The sequence below is a fragment of the Anopheles stephensi genome, chromosome 3 (genome assembly GCF_013141755.1).
Source record: "Anopheles stephensi strain Indian chromosome 3, UCI_ANSTEP_V1.0, whole genome shotgun sequence".
Classification (NCBI taxonomy): domain Eukaryota; kingdom Metazoa; phylum Arthropoda; class Insecta; order Diptera; family Culicidae; genus Anopheles; species Anopheles stephensi.
In genome coordinates this window covers 86425081-86447389 of record NC_050203.1, presented here as the reverse complement: position 1 = coordinate 86447389, position 22309 = coordinate 86425081, and the positions used below count along the sequence as shown (strand labels likewise).

The window sequence follows — 22309 nt, the reverse complement described above, 5'->3', positions numbered from 1 at the left end:
CAGGTCCAACACTTTCCCTTTGGAGCATCAGCATCAGCATTTCAGAGCAGCGCAGGGTCCAGTTCCAGCAGCACTCGCGGACTCCACGGACGGTACGACCGGGCCAAGGCACTTCCGATACGATCGCGACCGAGACGTCTTGACAGTCGGTTCTTGATCGTTCGCGCAACCTGTAACGTCTTGGTTCTTGGTCAATCGGTAGGTTTAAGAAGTGCTCCAGTTTCCCGTTGGGGGTCTAAGTGATTTAGACTGAAGAGTTGATCCAGAGTTGATTTGTGAATACTCTTGCAAAGTGATCAGTGAAGTGACGAAATCTTAATAGTTATATTTCTATTTTCTGATAAGAGTTTCAACAAGATACACCCGTTTTTCCCATAAGAGAGTGTAGAAAGATTAAGTACATTCTAAATACAGTGACATGAGCGTAATGTGTAACCAGTGATTCAGTATGCCAATTAGAGCACGCTGCAGAATTCGTATGCCCCACTGAGCTGGCGACAACTTGCTCTGCGCCACAGTGATTTGCATTCGAAGCACATGGTATCGGAAGGCAGCAGCAGCAAAAAAAACGGACAACATGTCCTTCCAGGCTTGCCAGAAGAAATCGTCCTAGTGCCGAGACAGTGAGACGCGCTCGTTTATGTTTAGTGTTTTACTGCAGGCCCCAAGACAAAGCAAGAAACGGTGCGATTAAATGTAGGACAGCGTGACATCATCTTCATCGCGAGCGATACAATCCTTCCTCGAGGAAACACTAATGCGAAAATAATAATGCAAAAACAATCAATGACTGGGACTGTGAGCGTTGTGTGCCGAACCATAAACTATGCTCAATGTCATGCTTCTTCAACTTTAAACCATACATAGACTGTTTTATTTGTAAACTAAGTTTTGATTAATTTTGAAATTTCTTTCGTGATACTTGGCGACATATTAGGCAATTCTTATCCAGTTTTGTGACAGTGTGTTAATTAAAGCCGTTTGAAAAGCAATCATGCCGAAACCGGTAGAAGAACCGTTCGACCAGTTCCAGCAGTACTACCGGACACCGAGCAATCGGACGACGACGGAGAGCTTCCAGCTGTTCCTGTGGAATCCGGACGAGGGAGCCATCTTTGGACGTACGCCCTCCAGCTGGTGTAAGTATCGCTTTAAGATGTTTTATTCACTTACATAAATATTGTCGTCATTCGATGTCGCGAATTTGGCAATGTTCCTACTCAATTAGAAAAAGCCCATTAAAGACCAAAAATAGATTCTTGAGGGTATCTTGGAGAGCTCCGTAAAATATTTGCTAAACATGGCGCAATCAACAGTGCGTGTGACGTTTGTCGGAGGTGCGGACTCGTCCCCCTTTTTGCGAACCTTGGACGAAAAGGGATATCCCAACCGCCTACCGGACAACCCCTATTCGACTTGAAACACGGAACAGAGTTGTCATCGGCCTGATCCGATTCGACCCTTATCAGTGCCAATAATCGAAATAGTGAAAGCATGTTCTGCTCACCATAGAACCGTCTCGGAGAAAGCAGGTCATCCACGCACGCCGGAATGCTCGATTTTCCTTCTTGCAATTCCGACGGCAGTGTTACAAACCCTTCGGTCGCTGTGTTGTTGATCCCGGGACCGGAAAGGGTGTGCATGCAAAATTACTTTCATTTGAATAATGGATGCTGGGGCCAAGCAAAGTAACGGTCGAGGACTGGCCGAGGTATTGAATTTTATGCTCGGCAGTGAAAAGGATCTAAAGGGGTTAGGTACATGGCCACAACCCGGGAACTTCCTGCTGTTTCGGTGTGATACGAGCTTACGAGCTAGTGATGATGATGGTTGTGGCGCTATTGTCCCTTTACGAAGCAATTGAAAGCAATGGTATTTTGGCTTTTAATATCCGACCAACGAGACGTACGCCACGGTAAGGGGTTGTGTACATTGTACGACAACATTGCACGTTATTTAGGTTGGGATGGAAGCATTTCAAAAGGGATAGACAGCAAATAAGGTTCACTTTAAGGAATTTATTTCTTTACAGAGCATGATTAATTTAATACCGCTGTTGTGAGTAGAGTACAAGCAATCGAAGCCTTAGCATATGTAACTCGTACCATTTTTTGACTATCTAGCTACGGGTAAAATCAAGTCACAGAAAACCAAAAGAGGTAAGCAGCTACAGACCTCTCGAGTTTGTAATGCCAAAGATGAAAAAAAAGGTTCACGCATATTTTTCTACCTATTTAAATTAAAAGACTTCTTTAAATAGCCAAATAAATAACAAATTTATTTTTACAAATGACTACATGATTATAACCTTTATACAACAGAACCGAATACAACACTTTTGAAAAGCTTTAACTCGATTAAATTATTATTTAAAGTTGATCCGTTTGAAACCCACAAGCATTTGTCCACCAACAAAAAGAAAAATATTGAAGTGACGAAATTACAAAAGAAAACAAAAAAATTATTCCCAATGTAGCTCAATTTTCAAACAAAAAGAGCTACAGTGCAGAAAGACAAACTATTTGCTTGAAAAATTTACTCATAGAACGACTTTCTTCATTTCGATATACGTTCAGCTTCGGCAATCTTCGCCTTGCTGCTTCTCCCTCTAACCATTGTGTACCTCTCACTCTAGTGATTTCTGTAATTGACTATGGGTAAGATCATATGAAAATGCGATAAATCATTTTTCTCAGATAAAACTTTATTTTTCCTTTTTATGCGTCGAAAATTTTAATAAAATGGTTTGATGAGATTATTTCAAACAAAATACCAATTGTTTTTGGTGTTTATCTCTACATCCCATCGTACAACATCTGAAACAATTTAAAAATAGAATTTTGTTTCATAAATTAACAACATTGTAAATACATTTAAGTTAACATGCAGATTTCATATTAACTACCCCTGAAGACAATAATACCTTAATTAGCAATAATTGAAAAGAATAAAAGCACTGAAGAATTAAAAGAATCACATGTGTAAATATGAAACCGAACTAGACAAAAGCTTTGCAGTTTACGAACCGAATTCTTATTAACTATATTCTTAAATTCAATGAATCTCGCTTCGAAATCACGAAAAGTTTTTATGTAGATAGAGCGTTCAAGAAAATACGAAAAGGATGGCCAAAAAAACATATTGCGAACTGAGGACCTCATTCAGTTTTAAATAGATCTTCACGCTTCTGGACCAACACTCTTTATACAGTTAAAGTAAATGACTTGAAAAATCAATCAAATTATAATTAATTATCTTAAGTTCCAAATAACTTCGTCGCTTAAATCATTGAATGTAAATGCAATTTGCTGATAATACACCCCCAAAACCAACAACAAAAGTTGTACGAAGCATTCAACAAACATACGCTACAGGAAACTTATTTTCTTGATGTGTATTTGGGACGTGCAGGTCGACCAATTCTCTAGACATTTACTTTCTAATCATATGAAGCAGTTAAGGGATCAGTCATTATCCCAAAAACACTAACAGCACCCGAGTCGATACACCGCAATGAATTTCCGAAACGGTGTCAAATCTACACACCTTTCCAAACGCAATCGAACCACCGGTGAAGTTATGCTGACGCATAGTGCGCCTAATGTTTCGGTGCGCCTATTCGCGTCCGGGTCAAACAAACACTTTTATACAGTACTCCTCGTACGGAAGAGACGCTCTTCTCGGTCGGTCGCCTGTCGGAAGGTGTGTGTTGATATATCGTACCTCGCGATTGCATTCGTGATCAAGTATTGTGTTCTGCAAATTCCAAGTGCGATCAGTAGCGATCCATTGTTCGGCTTAGGCTTTAACGTTACGAAATTCGCGTACCTCATAGCGCTCGAGACACTCCGCGGACTGAAGGAAGTGATCGTTAAAATTTACCTTGCCAGAATCGCCGTGTGTGTGTGTGTTCGATAAATAAATTAGCAAAACATTAACCTCCGCAAGCTAAAGATACTTCGTTTCACGTGCCTGCGTGGTGTGTAATTAGTGTGGTGTTCATTTTGACAAAGCCAAATATCGCCAACGGTTGCACTAAAACCAACAGGCCGTTGCGTGTGGTGTGCGTACGTTGAAATCGCGACCTGGCAAAAAGAGCTAGCTTCTGCCAAAGGCCATCATCCACTGCCGAGTGCTCGCGCGTCCCGCGTTGAAACTCATCGACCCCGCCTAGTTAAAGTGTGTCGGTTGGCCATGATTCAGGGTTGCCCTAGGCGGGCGCCAATTTACACTTGCCGCTAGAGCCAGAGATGCCGCCCCGGGATCGCGGTTAAAAATAAGCATAATCACAGCTTGGCGCGTTTTCTTCACCGTGCGACACGCTATCGAACGCTGTAGTGCAAGTGGCCGGGAAATGAATCAAAAGATGAGCATTATTGTTTGATCGTCACCTGCGTGGATACGGTGGATGTGGATCTGTTTAAAGATGCGACTTGAAGCGTTGTACGCGGCATTACGGATCGATCATTAACCAACGCACAGTTTTCTTGAGCTGCGTCGTCCTGTCTCGCTCACTCGCACGCGCGTACCTGACTGCTCACGATACCTGTTTGAGTCGTTTACCTGGCTGATCGCCCTAGGGCGTCCCTTATGATCTTCCCTTTAATGCCGTGATCAAATGCCAGACACTTGTGACAAGTGTCACAAGCAAATGACAAAGAACCCTCCAACCCACAGATATTAATGTTCACCAACGGACGGATCTGCTCCTGCCTCCCGTAAATGCCGCGCCCTTTTGGTCGCACTTGGGTGAGACGAATCTCCCTTTTCGGCTAGCGAGTTACATGAACGTGCCTCTGTGTGTGCCTGTGTACGCCCGTGCGTGTCCGTTCTCTGTCTCTGTGTGTGTATGTGTTTGTGCCGCCGCGAACTGAAATAAAATGTAAATTTAAATTATTGTTCTTCACAAGTCCCCAAACCATCCGTTCGGTTCTTAACCGCACGGCAACAATAACAATCCCAAAAAAGATCCCCCACCGTGATCTCTCGTGTCTGTGAATTTTGGCGTGCGTGCGAGAGAGCGTTCGGGATTAAGCGACGGGGTAAAAAAGTATAATTTTGGACCTGAGGATGGTCCTTCAGCGCCACCACGTTTTTGTGACGTCCGGCCGAAATTAATTGAATTACGTGATTCTACTGTCCTAGAAACTGTGGTAAACTCGATCGCACCCACATTTGAAGTAAAAGTTTGGAACTCTAGGGTTAGGATCAGGACTCTCGTTTAATCAAACTGACCAGATGTCCTTTTAGATTGTTTCCCTCCAATTTTTAATCTCCTTTTTTGGCCCCCTTCGTTAACAGTATTGTGGTTGTGTGGAATCGAGTGTGCGTGTGTGTTTAGGTTTTGTGTGTAGCTTCCAACAATGTCCAAGTCCCGATCGCCGGCTACAACCACCGTACCGGAGCCCGAACATGAGGCCTTCGTACGCAGCAAACCGGAACCGATTCCGTTCCGACGATTCCTGTACAACTCGAACGAGGGTACGGTACTCGGTCGCACTGCAACGTCCTGGGGTAAGTGTCCTTGGGTGGTAACTTCAATGTCCACGCTGTACGGATGGTTGTCTGGACCCAAACGTAATCGTAGAACCCTAAGTTCCCGGCCATAAAAGTCTTATCGTGAAATTGATCCAACTGTGAAATTGAATCGAATCGAAGTCTCATTGCGCCCAACTCCCTCAGGTGACACTTTGAAGCCTGAGGGCTTGTCGCACGCGCCCCAAAAAGCCCCATCTCGTAGCCTACGTCAGGGTTCGGTTCGGTCTAAACGGTTCCCCAAACAGTCATTCGGCCACGTCCGGACCGTGTACTCCGATATCATTAACGACCATTACGGCACCCAATTACCGAGTCGAGCCGTTTTCGCTTACTGTTATTACTACCGTCCGGAGACACCATTACCATGGCCGGGTCGCCAGTCCAAATGGCAATTGTAGCGTTTACTGGAGAGTTTTCGCAAAGATTTTATAATGGCCCCTGTCAATAGAGGGAAACAATACGGCGGTGCAGTACAGGCTAGACTTCTGATCGTCCACTGCTTTCGGTCGCTTGCTATGCCGTGAACGATAAATGTTTGGCTGTTTGTGAGATCAATTCGAAGATCTTGAAGTTTGTTTGAGAATCTGGTTGAATTTTCATCCTTCAACAGTGACCTCAAGCTTGAGCTATGAGGTACAGACGAGGACCAAGCGAGCTCTAACGTGAAGTTGAAGCTCTACCAAACTACAATAAAAGGAAAGTTTCACACAAACATAGCGTGAAACATATGAAACCGAAACGTGAACAGTGGAGACTGGATCTTTCGCAAAAAAACCCTCGGCAAAACTCGCAACCGATTCGTATGCGCGATAAACCGGTTCGAAAGATATTTATCATACCGGAGCGCGAAACCATGAAGCCAGGGATTACGTCTAAATAGGGGAAGGTTTTTTATTTCACTGTCGCCTGCTCACATCTTCAATCCGATTCAGCTTTTACCCGTGTTAGGTTTGTTGTTGAAGTTGGTTTGTGCAGATTGACGTTGGCTGTACGCAGCAGGAGACCCAGCATTACTCCTTTCCTTTGCGAAACCTGTTTCTTGCGGGGCTACACACCAAACACCAAACTGCTGGCCGGGAATCCCCTCTAATCCTTCATACCTTGCTGCTTCCTTCATGAATCCTTGCGAAGATGTTGCGAAGCCGCAGCAGCCAAAGAAAAAAAAAACTCAAAACAACCGGTATTCGTCGGACGAGGTGCTCCCCGCATAAAACCTCACAAAACCGTTTCCTCAAGGGCACACTCGCGGCATGTGTTGTGTGACGTAAAAGAGTTCAGGGGTTTCGGTCGAAAAGGAGATAAATTAAACGCAAAACTAGCGAGGGGATATTTTTCACCACCTGAGTGTCGATTTCGATGTTTACTTTCCAGCCGCACATTCCGCTTGATGGATATGGTTCGAACAAAACCGGCTGCTTGTTCTAAACCGATCGGCCAAGAGAGTATTAGCTCATTTGTAACAGAGGCCCCACAATCTTCTTCCCGCACGATAAATCTATCAGGGGTTTGAGTGAAAACATGCTGTCAGTTTCGGGCGGGAAGATACTTTAATTTTACTGAGAGCCGGCAGTAATAGACATCGTTCATTGCTCGCTTACGGAGATATCCGTAAACGTTGCCCCGAACAGCAGGATGCTCGTTGCCAAAAGCAGTAAACTCTTCTACAGGTAATGGCTTTCCGACTGGAAAACTATTGGTGGGAGATCGAGAGCTCGGGAGGTTTTGAAACGATATTCTACGAGGGTTCGAATGATGTGCTAATCTTCCGGTGATTAAGCTTGGTTTCGTTTGGAGCTCGGGAAGGTCGAGGATCGTTGAAAGATAATATCAGTAAGGCAATTAACCTTCTCATTTGACGATTTCTAAATTGTGTACATCTCTTTTAGATGTTTGAAGTTGAAGTGATCATAAAACGTTTCTAAAACTCGAATTGTAGAAGCCCTATTTGCTTCTTGTTTTCTCAATCCCCAAACGCAATTAAACGCTCTCGAGTAAATGACAAACAGTCTCTAAATGCAGAATAAATGTTTATGCTTCAGACATGTTTATGGCACCGAATTGAACCTCATAAAAATCAGTCATATTATAAACAGCCTCCTCCTAACGACCGTGTACATAAGAGGGCCTATAAACGGGTCATTAAACTTAAACGGGAGCTACTTCTGGAGACACTTCGCTCCGGGCACAGCCAAATAATATTCGCCTTTTTTCCCCTCTGGAGTGTGTAAAAACCCGATACCTTATCAAGTGCATTTCTGTGCAGCAGCAGCAGCTGGTTAACACGCGCTGTTGCATGCAGTTGCGTTAGGTAAAATTTACAATTCCAAACACTCACCCTCCCACAAGATGCAAAACAAACATCGTCATCGTGCACTCTTATCAAAGTACGCTCAAAACACGCGGTGAAACACAGTTCACTGCCTCACTGCCGAGTGAACAAGTGTGAGTATCTTTTTTCGCGCTTTGTAAATTCACGATCAGAGTAGCTAGATCGGCTAGGCCTTGGCCATCTCTTCAACAACTTATGCTGCTGCGAGAGCCTTGTGAAATCTTGAGCCAGAAATCCTTGAGCAATAATACCATTAAGTATTGGCAGTGTTGCAGCACGAGATCTCCATCACAGCCTAAATGCCGCAATGTATCCCAACGAGATCCAAGAAAACAAAAAGCCAATTCTCTGATGCTGTAAATAATGCGAAACCATAACGGATACACTCGGGATAATCCTTTGCTTTCTAGCTCTCGAACCCCGAAAAGCGAGGAAAAGCGACATTAAATATGAGACATGCCATTTGTCAGACGGAAATTGGCTTCTGTAGCACTCTCAGCTCCTCATCATCAGCAGTGTTTATGGGTTCTTTTAGCTCTGGAGCCTACTGGAGCTTTCGTTTTTCTTGTCACAGAAAAAGGCAAGAAAATGTCCATCGTAAATCATCCAGAATCTAGGCCTCGCTGACTGTACCTTCGCCCTCCAGAACCATTAGAACCACGCACCCGCACTATTATTGCAGAGTTATTCTAGAGGTCACGACCCACTATCGGGTCAACTTCAAGTTAACCTTCGAGGATGACTCCCCTTCCGGATGACCGGATCGGTCCGGCTGCAATTATTATGAAACTCAATCTTGATTAATTAATTCGATTCCGTTCCCTCTTCGCGAATTGTTGTTAACTGGCGGCGTGACCAGACAGCGGTGTCTCCGAACCGAATATCCCGGGGTTTTCTAACCAGCTAAGGGTGCGGTACCACGTTGACCGCACTGACACAAACGCACGGGAGCATAGAAAAGCATCAGAGAGCATGAATTGGTTGGGTGGGGACGAACACGCGTTCACATGGCAACCATCTGCGTCCACAACATTGTTGGGTGTGTGAGTGTGCGTGTTCTGGAGTACGACGATGTTTTTGTTTTTAAGTTTACTCGCCCCCGTTCTTATCCCAGGCGCGCCTTGTTTCACGATTCATCCCTCCCAAAGCGATGGAAATGTGTCAGAGGGTTGTTTGTTGTTGCTTCTTCTATTGCTTCTGTCTGGCGTTGTTAGACGTTTTGGATACGTGTGTGTATGTGTGTATTGGTTAGGTACGATAAAATCTTACCGGTTCTGTTAACGGTGTAGTTGTATTGCCGGTGACTCACCAAGGGAGAACACGCTTCAGCATCGGTTTCAAGGTGTGTGTGCCATATACGATCACACGATCTTTCGTTACAACCCCTTTTGCAAACAGGTGGTGGCTCGCCTCCCTACGCTGGAAAAGATCTAGGTGAATCGAAAAGTTACCGTCGCGGAAATTTTACTGAAATAACCCTTGACTGATTGAACCTCAGTCTGAAGAATTCCATATGTCTAATACCCGCTAATGATACTTCGGAGGAGTGTATATTACATTCCCGGAAAAGCGGTTCCACAACTCAACAAGTGGTCGCCGGCTAGACTATGCCAATGCCATAAATAAAACAAGCCCGGTTTCTCCCTGCAATGCTATTCGCCAGTTTTTTGCCTCCGTAAATTGACATCGACAGCAGCTGTCAACACGTTGGACGGATAATGTTTTACTTTTTTTTCTGCTCGGTGTCATGTTATCCTAAACCCATCCATCACCGCTTACAACAACCCGAAACGTGCTTCTTTTCCGCAATTGAGAGGAAATTGGAAAAGGCCTTCCAGCAACCAAAGTGCAACATTTAGGATATCCATTTAGATATTCGATATGGAGTTTTTGGAACCTTTTTTTAGTAACAATTATTTATAAGATCACATAACTCACTTAGCTATCGATATCCTGTTGTTGTTGTTCTACAGACGATTGACATTTGGTTCGATTTTGTCGAAGCAGAAGTTCTCTGTTTGTGAGGGAATACATATCGGAGGTATAATTTTAGATTCCTCAAATATCCGCTTGCGTGACTGACACACGGGACGAATGCGAGAAGGCCACCGTGAGCTTCGTCTTCTTCGATTCTCAAATATTGTGCCAACCGCTAATGCACTGCTTCGAAACTAGCAACACTCAACCTGCAGAGATACAAGCGTAGATATAGTTGTTAAATTGCACAGGGGCTACCCGCAGTAGACGAAAGTGGCTTTGTCCATGTTTTTTTTTTTTGCTTTGCTGTGCCGGGCCATTACCTTGTACGTAACATCGTAATTCTGCTGGTGTGGAAGCCTTCATGAGCGAAATCAAGAGTGAACGGCTCGTCGTCGCCGCTCGTCACACGCGCGCCGATAGAGTCGATCGAGCGAACCCAAGGCTGTCCCCACACTAGAACCTGTCAAAGGTGATCCACTCGCAATCGAATGCAATTCATGTCCCTAACCTCAAAACGGACAATGCGTGTGTTGTCTTGCTCTTTTTTTCTCTCTCTCGTCAACCATGTATCGTCCGTTACGAGTCGTTAGGTACACGGCGAAAAGCGGGAAAGGACTCTTACAGATGTGTCAAATCATCTAGGGATGATTCTTCGAAATTTCAAAATATTGTTGTTGTAGAGCATGTGAGATGTAAACCCATTTTCCATCGATTATTCATTTTTTTCGTTGCCTCTTTTTTCTTCCACAGCCAAGATCGGCATCTTCTACATCGTCTTCTACAGCGTACTAGCGGCGCTTGTCGCCGTCTGCATGTGGGTCTTCTTCCAGACGCTGGATCCCCGCATTCCCAAATGGCAGATGGGCCAGTCGCTGATCGGAACCAATCCAGGTGAGTGCCATGGACCGACTTTGCACGCGCGATAAGCGGAGCTCTTCAAGCGGATGGTTCCCTCGTCGTCCTCTGGCCGTTGTCTGGGATCATTAGGAGTATTTTTAAAAACGACCCGCATCCTCACTTAAGTAGATTTCACCCAATAACGAGCTCACCCACACGCCGACCACTGCTTCCTTTCGCGTGAGACGAGAAAAATACGGGAGCTATAATTAGATAAACGGGTGGGTATAATTTTAGCGACTTTTCATCAATGACACAGGTCAGGTCGACGATCAAAAGTCAGCCAGCCAAGCCAGTCCGGTGTACGTTGTGGTAGGGTATGGATGGGCGGACTGGAGGATCGATCAGATCTAGTCTAGTGTGTTCGTTCGCATTACGCGAGCACGCACGCGGCTACTCGTCATGGTTGAACGCTTTTCCATACGAGAAAACCTGTATCGAGGTCATCGCTTGACATTGTGTGCGGTGTGCGATCGCCGACTGACGGCGCCGGTGGGCCGGAAAAGGTAGATGATGGTCGGCGATCGCATCGCATCGCAACGAGCCGAAGAAAAATGATCCAGAACGTGTTTGCGCACATTTTCACATGCAAATGGACCATTGTGCCGAAGATTTGGACATTCGGGAGGAATCGATTAATCAATCGGTGCTGTCAAAAAGCAATAAAAGATGTGCGACAAATTGTTGATCGTAGTAAGCTGTCGAGTAATTTGTTTACCAAGCAGTTAAGTATCCTGGACTTGAACTTCATGAGGATTATTCGGATACAGAGGTTTACAGATAGGACAACACTTCTTTATCAGATGATATCACAAAACACAATCATAATTTTCCCAAAAAAAATCAAGTTGAAGCGTTCAACAAGCCACTAAAGAGTTCTATGTGCTGCAATTCTGATATCATCTGAGAACTCTGCCTTAAATGAAGTAATCGAGTCCGTTATTAACTGATGCTGTTGTCATGTTGTTTCTCTTGTTCAACTTCATGCCTCAATATGATCTTGTATCCGTCAAATAATAATCATCCGGATTAGCATTTGCACCAGAAAGATAGCTATTGCTCTAAACCTAAACCAACAAGCACGCACGCATTCGGATATCCGATTAGGATCGAGAATAAATTTAACTGTGCCCAACAGCACAACCCACTAACCGCCCGAACAAACCACACCGAAACTGTGATGTGATCGTTGAATGAATTCTTCTAGCTTTTTTTTTGCGCTCCGCATTGCAAGGTTTTCCGACCATTCAATTGGTTGGAGTTGCATAATGGCAGGAAGCTGACGATCAAATTATTTCACATCGTAATAAGTGGCAGCCGGGGCAGATCTGTAGCGGGATCTCTGAGGGCAACCCTGAAATGTGATATTCGCGCGGTTTGGCTGAAGTGTTATGCGTGAATGTGGTTTTGAAGGTTGGGAAAACGAGTGGTCCGGGTCTTTCGCGGGATGGATTTAGATAAGGAGGAGGAAAAATTGAACCAGTAGGTGCTGTGGGTCTAGATGAAATGTGACGCTACCGGCGCATTATTGTCAATGAAGCGGGCCTAAAATGGCCTCATTGTTGCAGATAGATAATTTCCCTCAGCCACAGAGGCGTCTATTGCAGTCACGACTCGGACAATCAGTCAAATTTGTTTAGCAAATGAGATAGAAAATGATCAAACATGGTGTCACATTTTGCTTAACAGTTTTGCCTTGGAGTAATGCATATTCATCATCAGATACAGCAGCGGACTTCGGTTTGAAAAAGGTGGTAAAAAATGTGCCGAAATGTTTTTCCTTGGTATTTCCACACTCTAAAGTTTAAGAATGTATTCATCCCTTTGCTCACAATTCTTCGGCAGTGTGTTCTTTAGCGATAAAAACTTTGCTCTTAAGATATGTAAAATCAATTTCTTACTCCTTCGCAGCTCAGCAATAATATCTTTGATGAAAATGGTGTCCGCTTTTCCGTTTCCTTTTCTTTCTCTCCTGCAACAAAATTCTTTGACTCAATCAAATTTTATTCGGAAAACTTTGCAGAAGTTTTTCTTCTTCGTGCCATCCTTTTTTTTTTGCCCGACCTTTCGCTCGTATGACAGCGAGTTTCCACCGATACTACAACACGCTCGATGCTCCGAAAGGATTTTTCCTTATCAGCAAAGGCACACAGCATAAATTTGCCGTTTGACTTTGATTTCGAATGCACAAAGGCAAACACGCTGCACGGGAGGGTCCAGGTTTCCTTTATCCTTTTTTTCATTTTTATGTTTAGGAAAAGCAAAGAATGGATCGACAAGAGTAACGAAACCTCACCGCGATTATCGTTTAGCAGGCGGAAAGCTTTTTCTTCATGCTTTTTTCCACACAAATTGATATGAAAACACACTCGCCGATTGAGCCATCACAATCGGAACTCCAAATGGGGGTTTTTTCTGAGAGTGAGGAAAATGAAAATGGGAAAAAAGAGAAAATGCATCTGATCCTTCATTTGGGCGAGTTCTTTGCTGATTGAATTTCCTCCTCGGTAAGATAGGAGCTGTTGTGGTTTTTCGGAATTTCCACTCCCTCAGACGGATAAGATTTGATCCAAGCCCAAAGGAAAAAAAGGAGGAGGATTGTTTATGTTCTATCCACCCAAAAACGGGGCCGGAAATGCGCGTGGTGCAATGGAATTTTCATTTTTCTCTCAAAAACCCACACACACACACACACACACACATCCGCATCACTCGTACTCGCACTCAGGTGTTGATGAACTGAATGGGCCGAAATTTCATCAACAACGGACCTAAAAATTGCGCGTCCTGTGCGTGTAGAATCCTCCAACACAAAGAAAGGAAAATTAACCTACTTTTGCCTCTGGTCCATGGTTTGTGCAGAAAACAGCCTCTGCTGCTGCTGCTGCTGTGACTACGCTTCACGGGCCGACGCTCCTGCGCACAGAATTTCCTCCATCAAATGCGTTCCACAGTGGGCACGTACTGCGGAACGTTTTTTTTCCCTCCGCATTTCCTGCGTACGGACCGACCGGAGGCACAACAAAGAGAACGCACGTTGCTTCTCACGCACCAAGATGTGCCTCTTTGATGATGTGTTCTAGCTGCCGGGGGATGCTGGGGAAGCAAATCGTAACGACATCGGGGAGGATACAACAAAAGAGCGGAACCTCTACGGACATGCTCCCTTGCTACTCGTGTGGTGGGTACCCGACTGGCATCGTAGTAACGCAGGTCCAATCCGCCATAAATTGTGCATGGTAATTCCCTGGTATAATCGACCATTGGACCATGGTTCATATCCGGGACAGGGAAAACACGAGCACGACATTATTAAAGGACGACGACGACGAGCGTCGGAGCCTGGGAGCGAGTTTATACGATTAAATGTTAGATTTAGTCCTTCTTTACTCATGTTTATTGTTGCTGTTTCTCCTTCCTCCCTTTCAACAGGATTGGGCTTCCGGCCGCTACCGTCGGAGGATAATGTCGAGAGCACGCTGATCTGGTACAAGGGCACGGACGAGAAGAACTACAAGATGTGGACGGATGCGTTGGACGATTTTCTGCAAGGTAAGAACCAGGTACCGGGAGCTTCCATCAGCTCGTAAAGGGGTTTTTTTTTAACGAACGGTGTCATTTTTCGATGACAAGGAGAGCAGCCAGCGCTCATGGTATTTTCACTCAAAAACCAGCCAACTAATTAATAAAATAATGGACCAATGGAGCGGTGCCAGCTGCTCATGTCACGGAATCGGTCCGTCGGGAACAGTGGCAGCAGTACGGCGTGAAGCAGTGTTTCTATTTTCGTATTGTTTATGACATTTACACCGCAATGGCACAGCACGTTTGGGGACGATCGAGTTGAGAGTGCTCCTACTATTGCCGATGTGAATTATTCTTCCACCAGACCCGTCACACCCGAAAGAGTTAAAAGCGACGGTTGAGGAAGAATTCTGAAGGATAACGTTGCGGAGCGACTGCGGTGAAAAATCACATAACAAAAACAACAATCCCACCAGCTCACATGATCGCAATGGACGCTATTAATTCGACAACGAGACCCCCAAGTGTACGGGAGACATGCACGGTATCACGAGCTTCACGACACACGGCGCAAATCCCTCCCAACTGCTTCTTCCCTTGGTTTTCTGGGGACCAATATTTGCTCCTCAATTAAGGCAAGGACGTCATGCGGCTGAATGTGAATTTTATTTATATGTTGACGGTGTCATGTGTGTACGTCCTAAGCTAACAACAGATTTGCTTCCATTGCTTCTTGTGATGGTTGAATGACACCTGGTACCTACCTAGCTAGTCTTCAAAAATGTGTCCTAATTGAACTCTCGTTTCTTCTTCCGCTTCATCCCCATCCCTGCAGACTACAGAACTCCCGGACAGGTTTCGGGCCGTGGTCAGAACATCTACAACTGCGAGTACAATCAGCCACCACCGAAGGGTATGGTGTGCGATGTGGACATCAAGCAGTACGGACCGTGCACGCTGGAGAACCACTACAACTATCACAAGAGTGCTCCGTGCATATTCCTGAAGCTGAACAAAATCTACGGCTGGATCCCGGAGTTCTACAACGAGTCGAGCAACCTGCCCTCGAACATGCCGGCAGATCTGAAGGAGTACATCAAGGAGAAGGAACAGAAGGAGAGTCACACGGTAAGGACCGGGAACCAGAAATGCTCTCGATAAGCAGGAATAACGCGGAGACTTTCTTGCAATATTCGCAGATGAACACTGTGTGGGTTTCGTGCGAGGGTGAAAACGCGGCCGATATTGAGAACATTGGACAGATCCAGTACTACCCGCGACGTGGATTCCCCGGCTACTACTACCCGTACGAAAACTCGGAAGGCTATCTGAGCCCGCTGGTTGCGGTACACTTCGAGCGCCCAGTCCGTAAGTATCCTGCGACCTTTCGCCCTCGTTTTGGAGTAGCCTCTTGTATATCTAACCTCTATTCCCAAATTCCTTTTCTTTTAGGTGGAATCATCATCAACGTTGAGTGCAAAGCTTGGGCCTACAACGTCCGGCACGATAACGACAGACACGAGCGACTCGGATCGGTGCACTTCGAGCTGATGATCGATTAAGATGGGTCAAACACCGGCCTGCCCCATTCGGTGTTCTCCAACGGGGCAGCCCAATGCGATCGTGTGCGCTGCTCCCAACCAGCTATAAGCGCAGAAGGACGGAATCTCTACCAGCATCGAGGATGCTCTGTCTAGCAAAAAATCACCATCATACACCAACACCAACACACCAACCTCCACCATCTCTTCCACCTCATCGGGCGCGTGCATTCTTCTCGAGGCCCCCAACCCGCGTGTTGTTGATATGCAAAAAAGTGTGTTTGCATACGGGGGCAAATATTTTTAACGATCTTGTTAAGGGCGTCAGTTTTGTTTTATTTAGATCATTATTGTTTTCTTATGCTGCGCTGCGTGATTTTCGTTTGTTTTACCATTAAGACCACCCCACTTGGAAGTGTGTGTGTGTGCGGATGTGGTAGCGCTTTGAGAAGGCGTTAATCTCTTCTTCAGCTTGCATATCGAATCAGAATCTTCCTACGCGCTTGGTACGCTTGTGGCAGCTTGCTATAGAATCTCGTTACATCCAAAAATGTTTCGGAAAATTATTCTCCTTCTTCAAAAATCTCTAGACTACCGGGTTAGGTCTTATTCAAGGGTGTAAGTAAGAGAACGGTTCTTGTACATCTGTAAATATACGATCGCGGGAATATAAGATCACTGCACTGCTGAATTATGAATAATGCTAGAAAGTGAGCGTGCTTGATGCGAAGCGCTTCGAAAGCTTTCCCCATATGAGCTGCGTTATCTACTCGTTCATGTTGTCCTACTGCCAGTTGAGCAATAATAAGCGAACTAAATCCAACATCCAACTACTACTGTTCTTAACTGCACGACACAGCAAAACCTCTGATGACGTGATTCAACTCTCGTTCTAGTATTACTGTTGTGGGTTCGTTCGAATACAGGAGACAGACAACAAAACTGCTCAGCAAATTCATCCCGTTCCATGAAATAGCCAAAACTCCAATCAACTTCTTTAACAGTCTTTCGTTAACAACCTAAGCGCACGCCGGTGTGCCAGATACAAAACAAATGATCTAAGGGAACAAATCTTTGTATGAATAGTAATAGGCAGAAGAAGCATTATATTTAATTGTGGAAAGTAGGTCGTAATCTCCCAAAAGCGCCACCGAAAACAGTACACAGCAAGTCCGGTTAACGTAAACCTAGCAATAGCCTAGAATTTTGGATGTCTTTTACGTCACGACGACCATCGGTTACTGTACACTCAAAAACTCAAGTGCCAACCAGTAGAAAACGTATCTTTACAAGCAGAAAACGGAACCGTATTCGTTACAACCAAATTTTTCAAACTAACAGAAAGCTAAAACAACGTAATCGCAGTTTCCGTTCGTTGCCGCTAAGATGGCGCTGCTATCCCGAAGCACAACAGCTTTGGCAGGGTACGTCAACCAAACAATCAAATTCACCTGCACGTGCACGGAAGATATTCAGAGAAGTGTGACATTTTCTAAACTTTTATTCTATTTCTTGTTGAAAACAAAACTAGGTAGCTGTTTTTATGCTAATATTGCACCACTTTTAAAAAGTTTTCTTTTTTTCATTTGTCTGTCATCATAACACTTTGTTTCTTCCTTAAAGGCGTTGAAACTCGTGCTCCATCACACAATCTAGCTAGGCAAAACGTGCATTTTACTACCATCCCACTGATCGATTACCATCACAAGGTCTTAGTTTTTATCGAAAAACTGTAAAAATACGATCATCCACTTTCTCCAAGCTTCTTCTTCCCCAAATGTAGAATAGTGTTGTACAGAATAGTTCCCTCGGTGTGTCCCTCCGTTAATGTATTGCACAAAAGCGCATTTTCGTGTGAGTGTGCGTGTTCGTGTGTGTGTGTGTGTTTGCACAAGCAGAAGAATGTTATTTTACCTTTTTTTAAATTTTATCAACGCGCCCAACACCTAAAAAAACACGCGCTAAACTTCAAACCTTATATCGCTATAAATTATTCTCGCAAGAATCTCTCTTGACCAACTTTTGTCACCATTCGTCCAAGGAATCTAAATTCCGCACTAATTTTACTGTTGTTTGTTTGTGAAAATTATGCAAAACAAAAACTATTTACTATATCCAATATCTATCACTCGCGATCGCGAAACAAAAAGGAAAAAGCGACATTAAATCATGTTACAATGTTAAGAGAAGGGGCTCGAGAAAAGCAGATCTGAGAAGAAAACAAAAAGACAGTAGCATGGTAAAGTGGCGTTCAAAGGATGCAGAAAGCAAGAACCAAGTTAGGTAGCAGAAATGGAAAAGGAAACGAACATCATCATCATAATCATTGGGCGTCCTCTTCGCTTCACCCACCAATCGCGATGCTGCGGAAGGAGAAATGCATAGAGGAGAAAGAACATTTTTAAAGTTTAGTAGCTTTTCCCAATCTCTTTCGAATCGAATGCTTCAAACGTCAGCAAACAGTTTCTTCCCCGTATAAAAAATTGTCCCGTTCAGTGGCCATCGTTTTGCCCCCTTTCGCAAGCATTGAGCTATAGATAGTGCTATAATTGCAGAGAGAGAAAGAGATGGAAAGAAGCTCTGTAAGAAGCGTTTTCGTGTATCTATAATACCAATCGATCCGAATAAAGATTACAAAATGGAAAGACCATGTCGCGACGTGCCATGTGTATTGACGTTGGACGAGCAGAAGGAAAGACTTGACCGTCGTCGGCGCCATGGAGTGAGTGCGTGTTGCGTAGTGTCGCATGTTGGTGGGACTTGTATAAAATAATTCCCGTGCAAACACTTGCTGCTAAATGAGTATCATCATCAGCGTCATCAGTCGATGGCAATTATCACTACCGGCGATTATCATCGAAGCGTTGTGTAAGTGGTGTGCTATTGAGCGTTACCGACAAAATCGTGCTAGTTACTAGATGAAGACACCAGATAAGGGTGTCTCGAATCTGATAGCTGTGCTGAAACTATCCACAGAGGTAGTCAACTTTAACCATTTTTAAGCACATTAAAAAGACATCCAAATCAAGTAATAGTAAACTACAAATACGCTCGTGTCCCTGTTACTTTCGCGCAATGGTAAATTGCTCAAGAGCATCACACCGAGCATCCGCTTGTCAATACGTGGCGATAATTAATATAGCCCATCATGTCACAGCTTGAAGTGTCACTTAACTGGTCAATCGATCTTCCACAGCACAGTCCAATTGCGAAGGAATAACAGCCGTTTAACACATCCTGCTGGTTCTGGTAAAATTCCACAAATGTCTCAATTAGATAACGGCGGAGATGTCTCCACATCAATGCCCTTAACCTCATTCCACTGCCACGTTTCCACTAATCACTCTCTCGCAATTCGATTTATGTAGAGATATTATGCGGATACAAATGCAATGTAGATGTACCACACACTCATACAAATTAAATGCATTTTCCACTTTCCCATGGCGCCTGCAAAGACGGAAAGGTCTACCAGGAGGTTTGAGGATATGAATCATTATATCATCGGAACGTACCACGCGATACACCGGGTTGAGTTCTTGCGCAACAATGGCGTTGATGGATGGGACAACTGTTGTTGTTTATCCTTTACTCTTCGCGCTGAATGTCTGGAGTCTACGCACCGCTTTTACTGAGCATGAGAGAGGTCGATCATAATCGGCCGGCGTTTATGATTACATTCGCCCCACACCTTGTCGCAATGCATAAAACGGGCGAAACAGATAGCTATTTACTGTCCCGACGTCATCACTGCTGATAGGAGCTACCATCCAGATAACGGACGAATGGAAGTCATTTTCGGAAATGGACATAAAGTTGGAAATACTTGTGAGCTAGACTTGAACACCCGTACTGCAACACCGATCGATCGAGATGAAAGGGCTCGAGCCTTCAATAACCTTCAAACAGCTCCAGCGTCCTCCTCCGCCATTACCAAGTCGTGTGCAGTGAATCCCTAATCTGTGATTGACACTGCGCCAAAAAGCGAGGCAACGGCGCTGCGGAACGAACGATTAGATAACAGCTTTATCGGTGCGCTCACCCTGCGCTGGAATTCGTATTGGAGTTCGATCGGTTTTTGACGATGGCCGTTATAGACTCCGCTGGAATGAAGATGCTCGAAGATCTTCTCCAATGTACGCTGTGATTCATCGTATTATTGTTTGCTTCCAAAAGCTTTGTTCCGACGCAATTCAAGCTTAATTAAGGGGAAATAGCGAGAAGAACGCCGAAAGTGGAGCATGCAAAACAGTCAACAAACTGGTTAACAGCATATGGCGAAGTTATTCAACCTTCTAGTCTCGCGACTGGTTTGTGCAAACAGGAGGTATGGGTAAGTTTAATTAATACCTATAAGGTGGTGAGCTTAAAGATGAGACGCTTTACAGAACAAGAATTCAAGCCTCTTTCGCATCATGGGTAAATCTTTCAACTTGGCTCTCAATTAGTATCTCTTATCAAAATTGGATGCAACGGTTCGAAATTTGGCACATCTTTTCGTTCCAAATAGTTGCCACCCTGCAACGAAACTCTAGAGCTCCTTGGAAACAAAATCCAGCTCCAAAAAATCCAGTTGAGAGAAATCGCTTAAGGTACGTCATTTTGAAGTCACGTTACTTTCGAACGTCGTTATTAATTAAATCATGGCGGATCGAAAATTCCTAAACAGATGTCAAAGAGAGCCAGTCATTGTCCTAAGCACATCCAGGATAGAATGAATTAAAAAATTAATTATCTTCATCCTTGGTCAACGAGTTTTTTATGGCGAGGCCTCTTCGAACTCCTAAAATGTAGTCTGTTCGGCGAAGATCTTACGGCTAGGCCTTACTCAAGGTCACTACTCCGAAGTCTTTTTTGAAGGTGATAAACCAACCAGCCCTAAGCATTATCAGCCACCAGGACAAGGACTCTTCTTGGTTTTAATTACCACTCCTCAGAAAACACCTCCCTCAGTCAGAATTTACCTCTCTTGAACACAAAAAAACAATCTTAAAACAATACTATCCCCATTATTACACCACGGAGCTCAGATAACCAACCAATCAAAGGGCATTGGGGCAACGTAGCGTATCGACAGGGTATGTAAGCGTGTCGCTGTTGTCACATCCCACCAACGGACTCGAGTCACTCAACTCATTAATACGCAAACCTGGTGCAATCCGGTTATATCCCATTCATGCTTGACTGCCACATGCGTGCTTCATTAGGTCGATCTCTCGTCAAGGTGTCGAGCTGTATCGAGGCAGAAGGTGCGTGTCCGGGTTTTGTCCATTGATACAGCGCGCTGAAGACTTACTACTGCCCCAATAAGAATTGAGAACCATGTTTTGTTGTTCTCTGGTTTAAGATGATCTTGACAAAGATGTGTTTGCTTAAGATAAACTCTCAACTATAAAAAAGTGAAGCGTTACAAATCAAACATCCTACAAGCTAACTTCGCAATCATTTAGCAGTACACATTTTACAACCGAACCCAGCGTACAGTTTGTTTATCTCGTAAATAAACGCCACACACCGTGGAAGAACCTGTCTCCCAGCTTTAATTACAAATCCGAAGCCGAGTAATTCTGTGCCGTACAGTGGTGTGATGTGATTTCTCGTACGCCCACACGATTCGTGCAGGAAAGATGTGTGTCTCAAGGGAGGGCGTATCTGGAGGGTGAGACGGCCTAAATAAATCCAAACGATGTTGCGAAAATGTAATGCAAAATTATTTGGCAGCATGGTTGCCGGTCTATCAAGACTAAAAATACATAAGAATGTGATGTGACTCCATCAAGCATTGGAGGGTTTTTCTAAAGTTCGTTGGATATTTTTGAGTTTCTTCAAGATATTCTTAAAAATATCAGACAATATACATGCTATTTTTAAATAACCTCAAACTCATCCTGCGATATAGCGTGCAATCTTCTCCGCTCATTATCAAACCATCCTATCAGTAGCTTCCTGTTAAAGATCACCTTTTTTTCGCGTGCTCCGATACAACCGCATTTTGATCGTCAATAATTACGGCAGCTGAACGTCTCCCGGACCAACGAAGCCGATATCACAAGCCCCCCCGAAGCTGCAACCGCCCAGTGCAGCGAGAGATCCCACCGGTAGCCTTTGGATGCGCCCGGCTAAAACTGAACGAAACTAGTTCCTCCCGACGCAAGTCAGTCGACCAGCTCTCTCCAGGTAAATCTGAGATCAGCACCGGCAACCGCTCCAGCCACGGTGACTTCGCATGGTTGGCTTAAATGTCTTGAGGGACAAACATGCCGAACCGAATCAAAACAATCGACATCGGGGAGGTGGGTGGGTTGCTCCACATCAAAAGACCCAAATGCATCTTGTAGGTAAAACTGGTTTTTTGGAAGGGTTGAAGAAAGAAAAAAAAACACATGTTTCTGAGAAACGATTTAACCCTGACCAGACTACGTGCAACAGCACGAAGGCCGCCAATTTTTGGAGCCCTTCATTATACGGTAGCCGCAGGGTGACGAAGGAGGGAAGGAAT

The 22309-nt window shown here is 44.5% G+C and overlaps 1 protein-coding gene across 17 annotated transcripts; it reads left to right on the top strand.

Moving 5' to 3' along the window:
* On the top strand, positions 1 to 18460 carry LOC118513960 (sodium/potassium-transporting ATPase subunit beta-2-like). Of its 17 annotated transcripts, none has more exons than XM_036060374.1 (7): positions 1 to 198; positions 938 to 1139; positions 10598 to 10738; positions 14177 to 14296; positions 15105 to 15397; positions 15469 to 15637; positions 15722 to 18460. In XM_036060374.1, exons 2-7 carry the CDS (start codon positions 995 to 997, stop codon positions 15829 to 15831), a joined length of 978 nt encoding a protein of 325 aa, XP_035916267.1. In that variant the 5' UTR covers positions 1 to 198; positions 938 to 994; the 3' UTR covers positions 15832 to 18460. The 17 variants fall into 17 exon arrangements, with proteins under 17 accessions (XP_035916267.1, XP_035916268.1, XP_035916269.1 ...); XM_036060375.1 differs by having other exon boundaries at positions 39 to 299; XM_036060376.1 differs by having other exon boundaries at positions 49 to 92.
* Positions 18461 to 22309: the final 3849 nt, after the last annotated feature.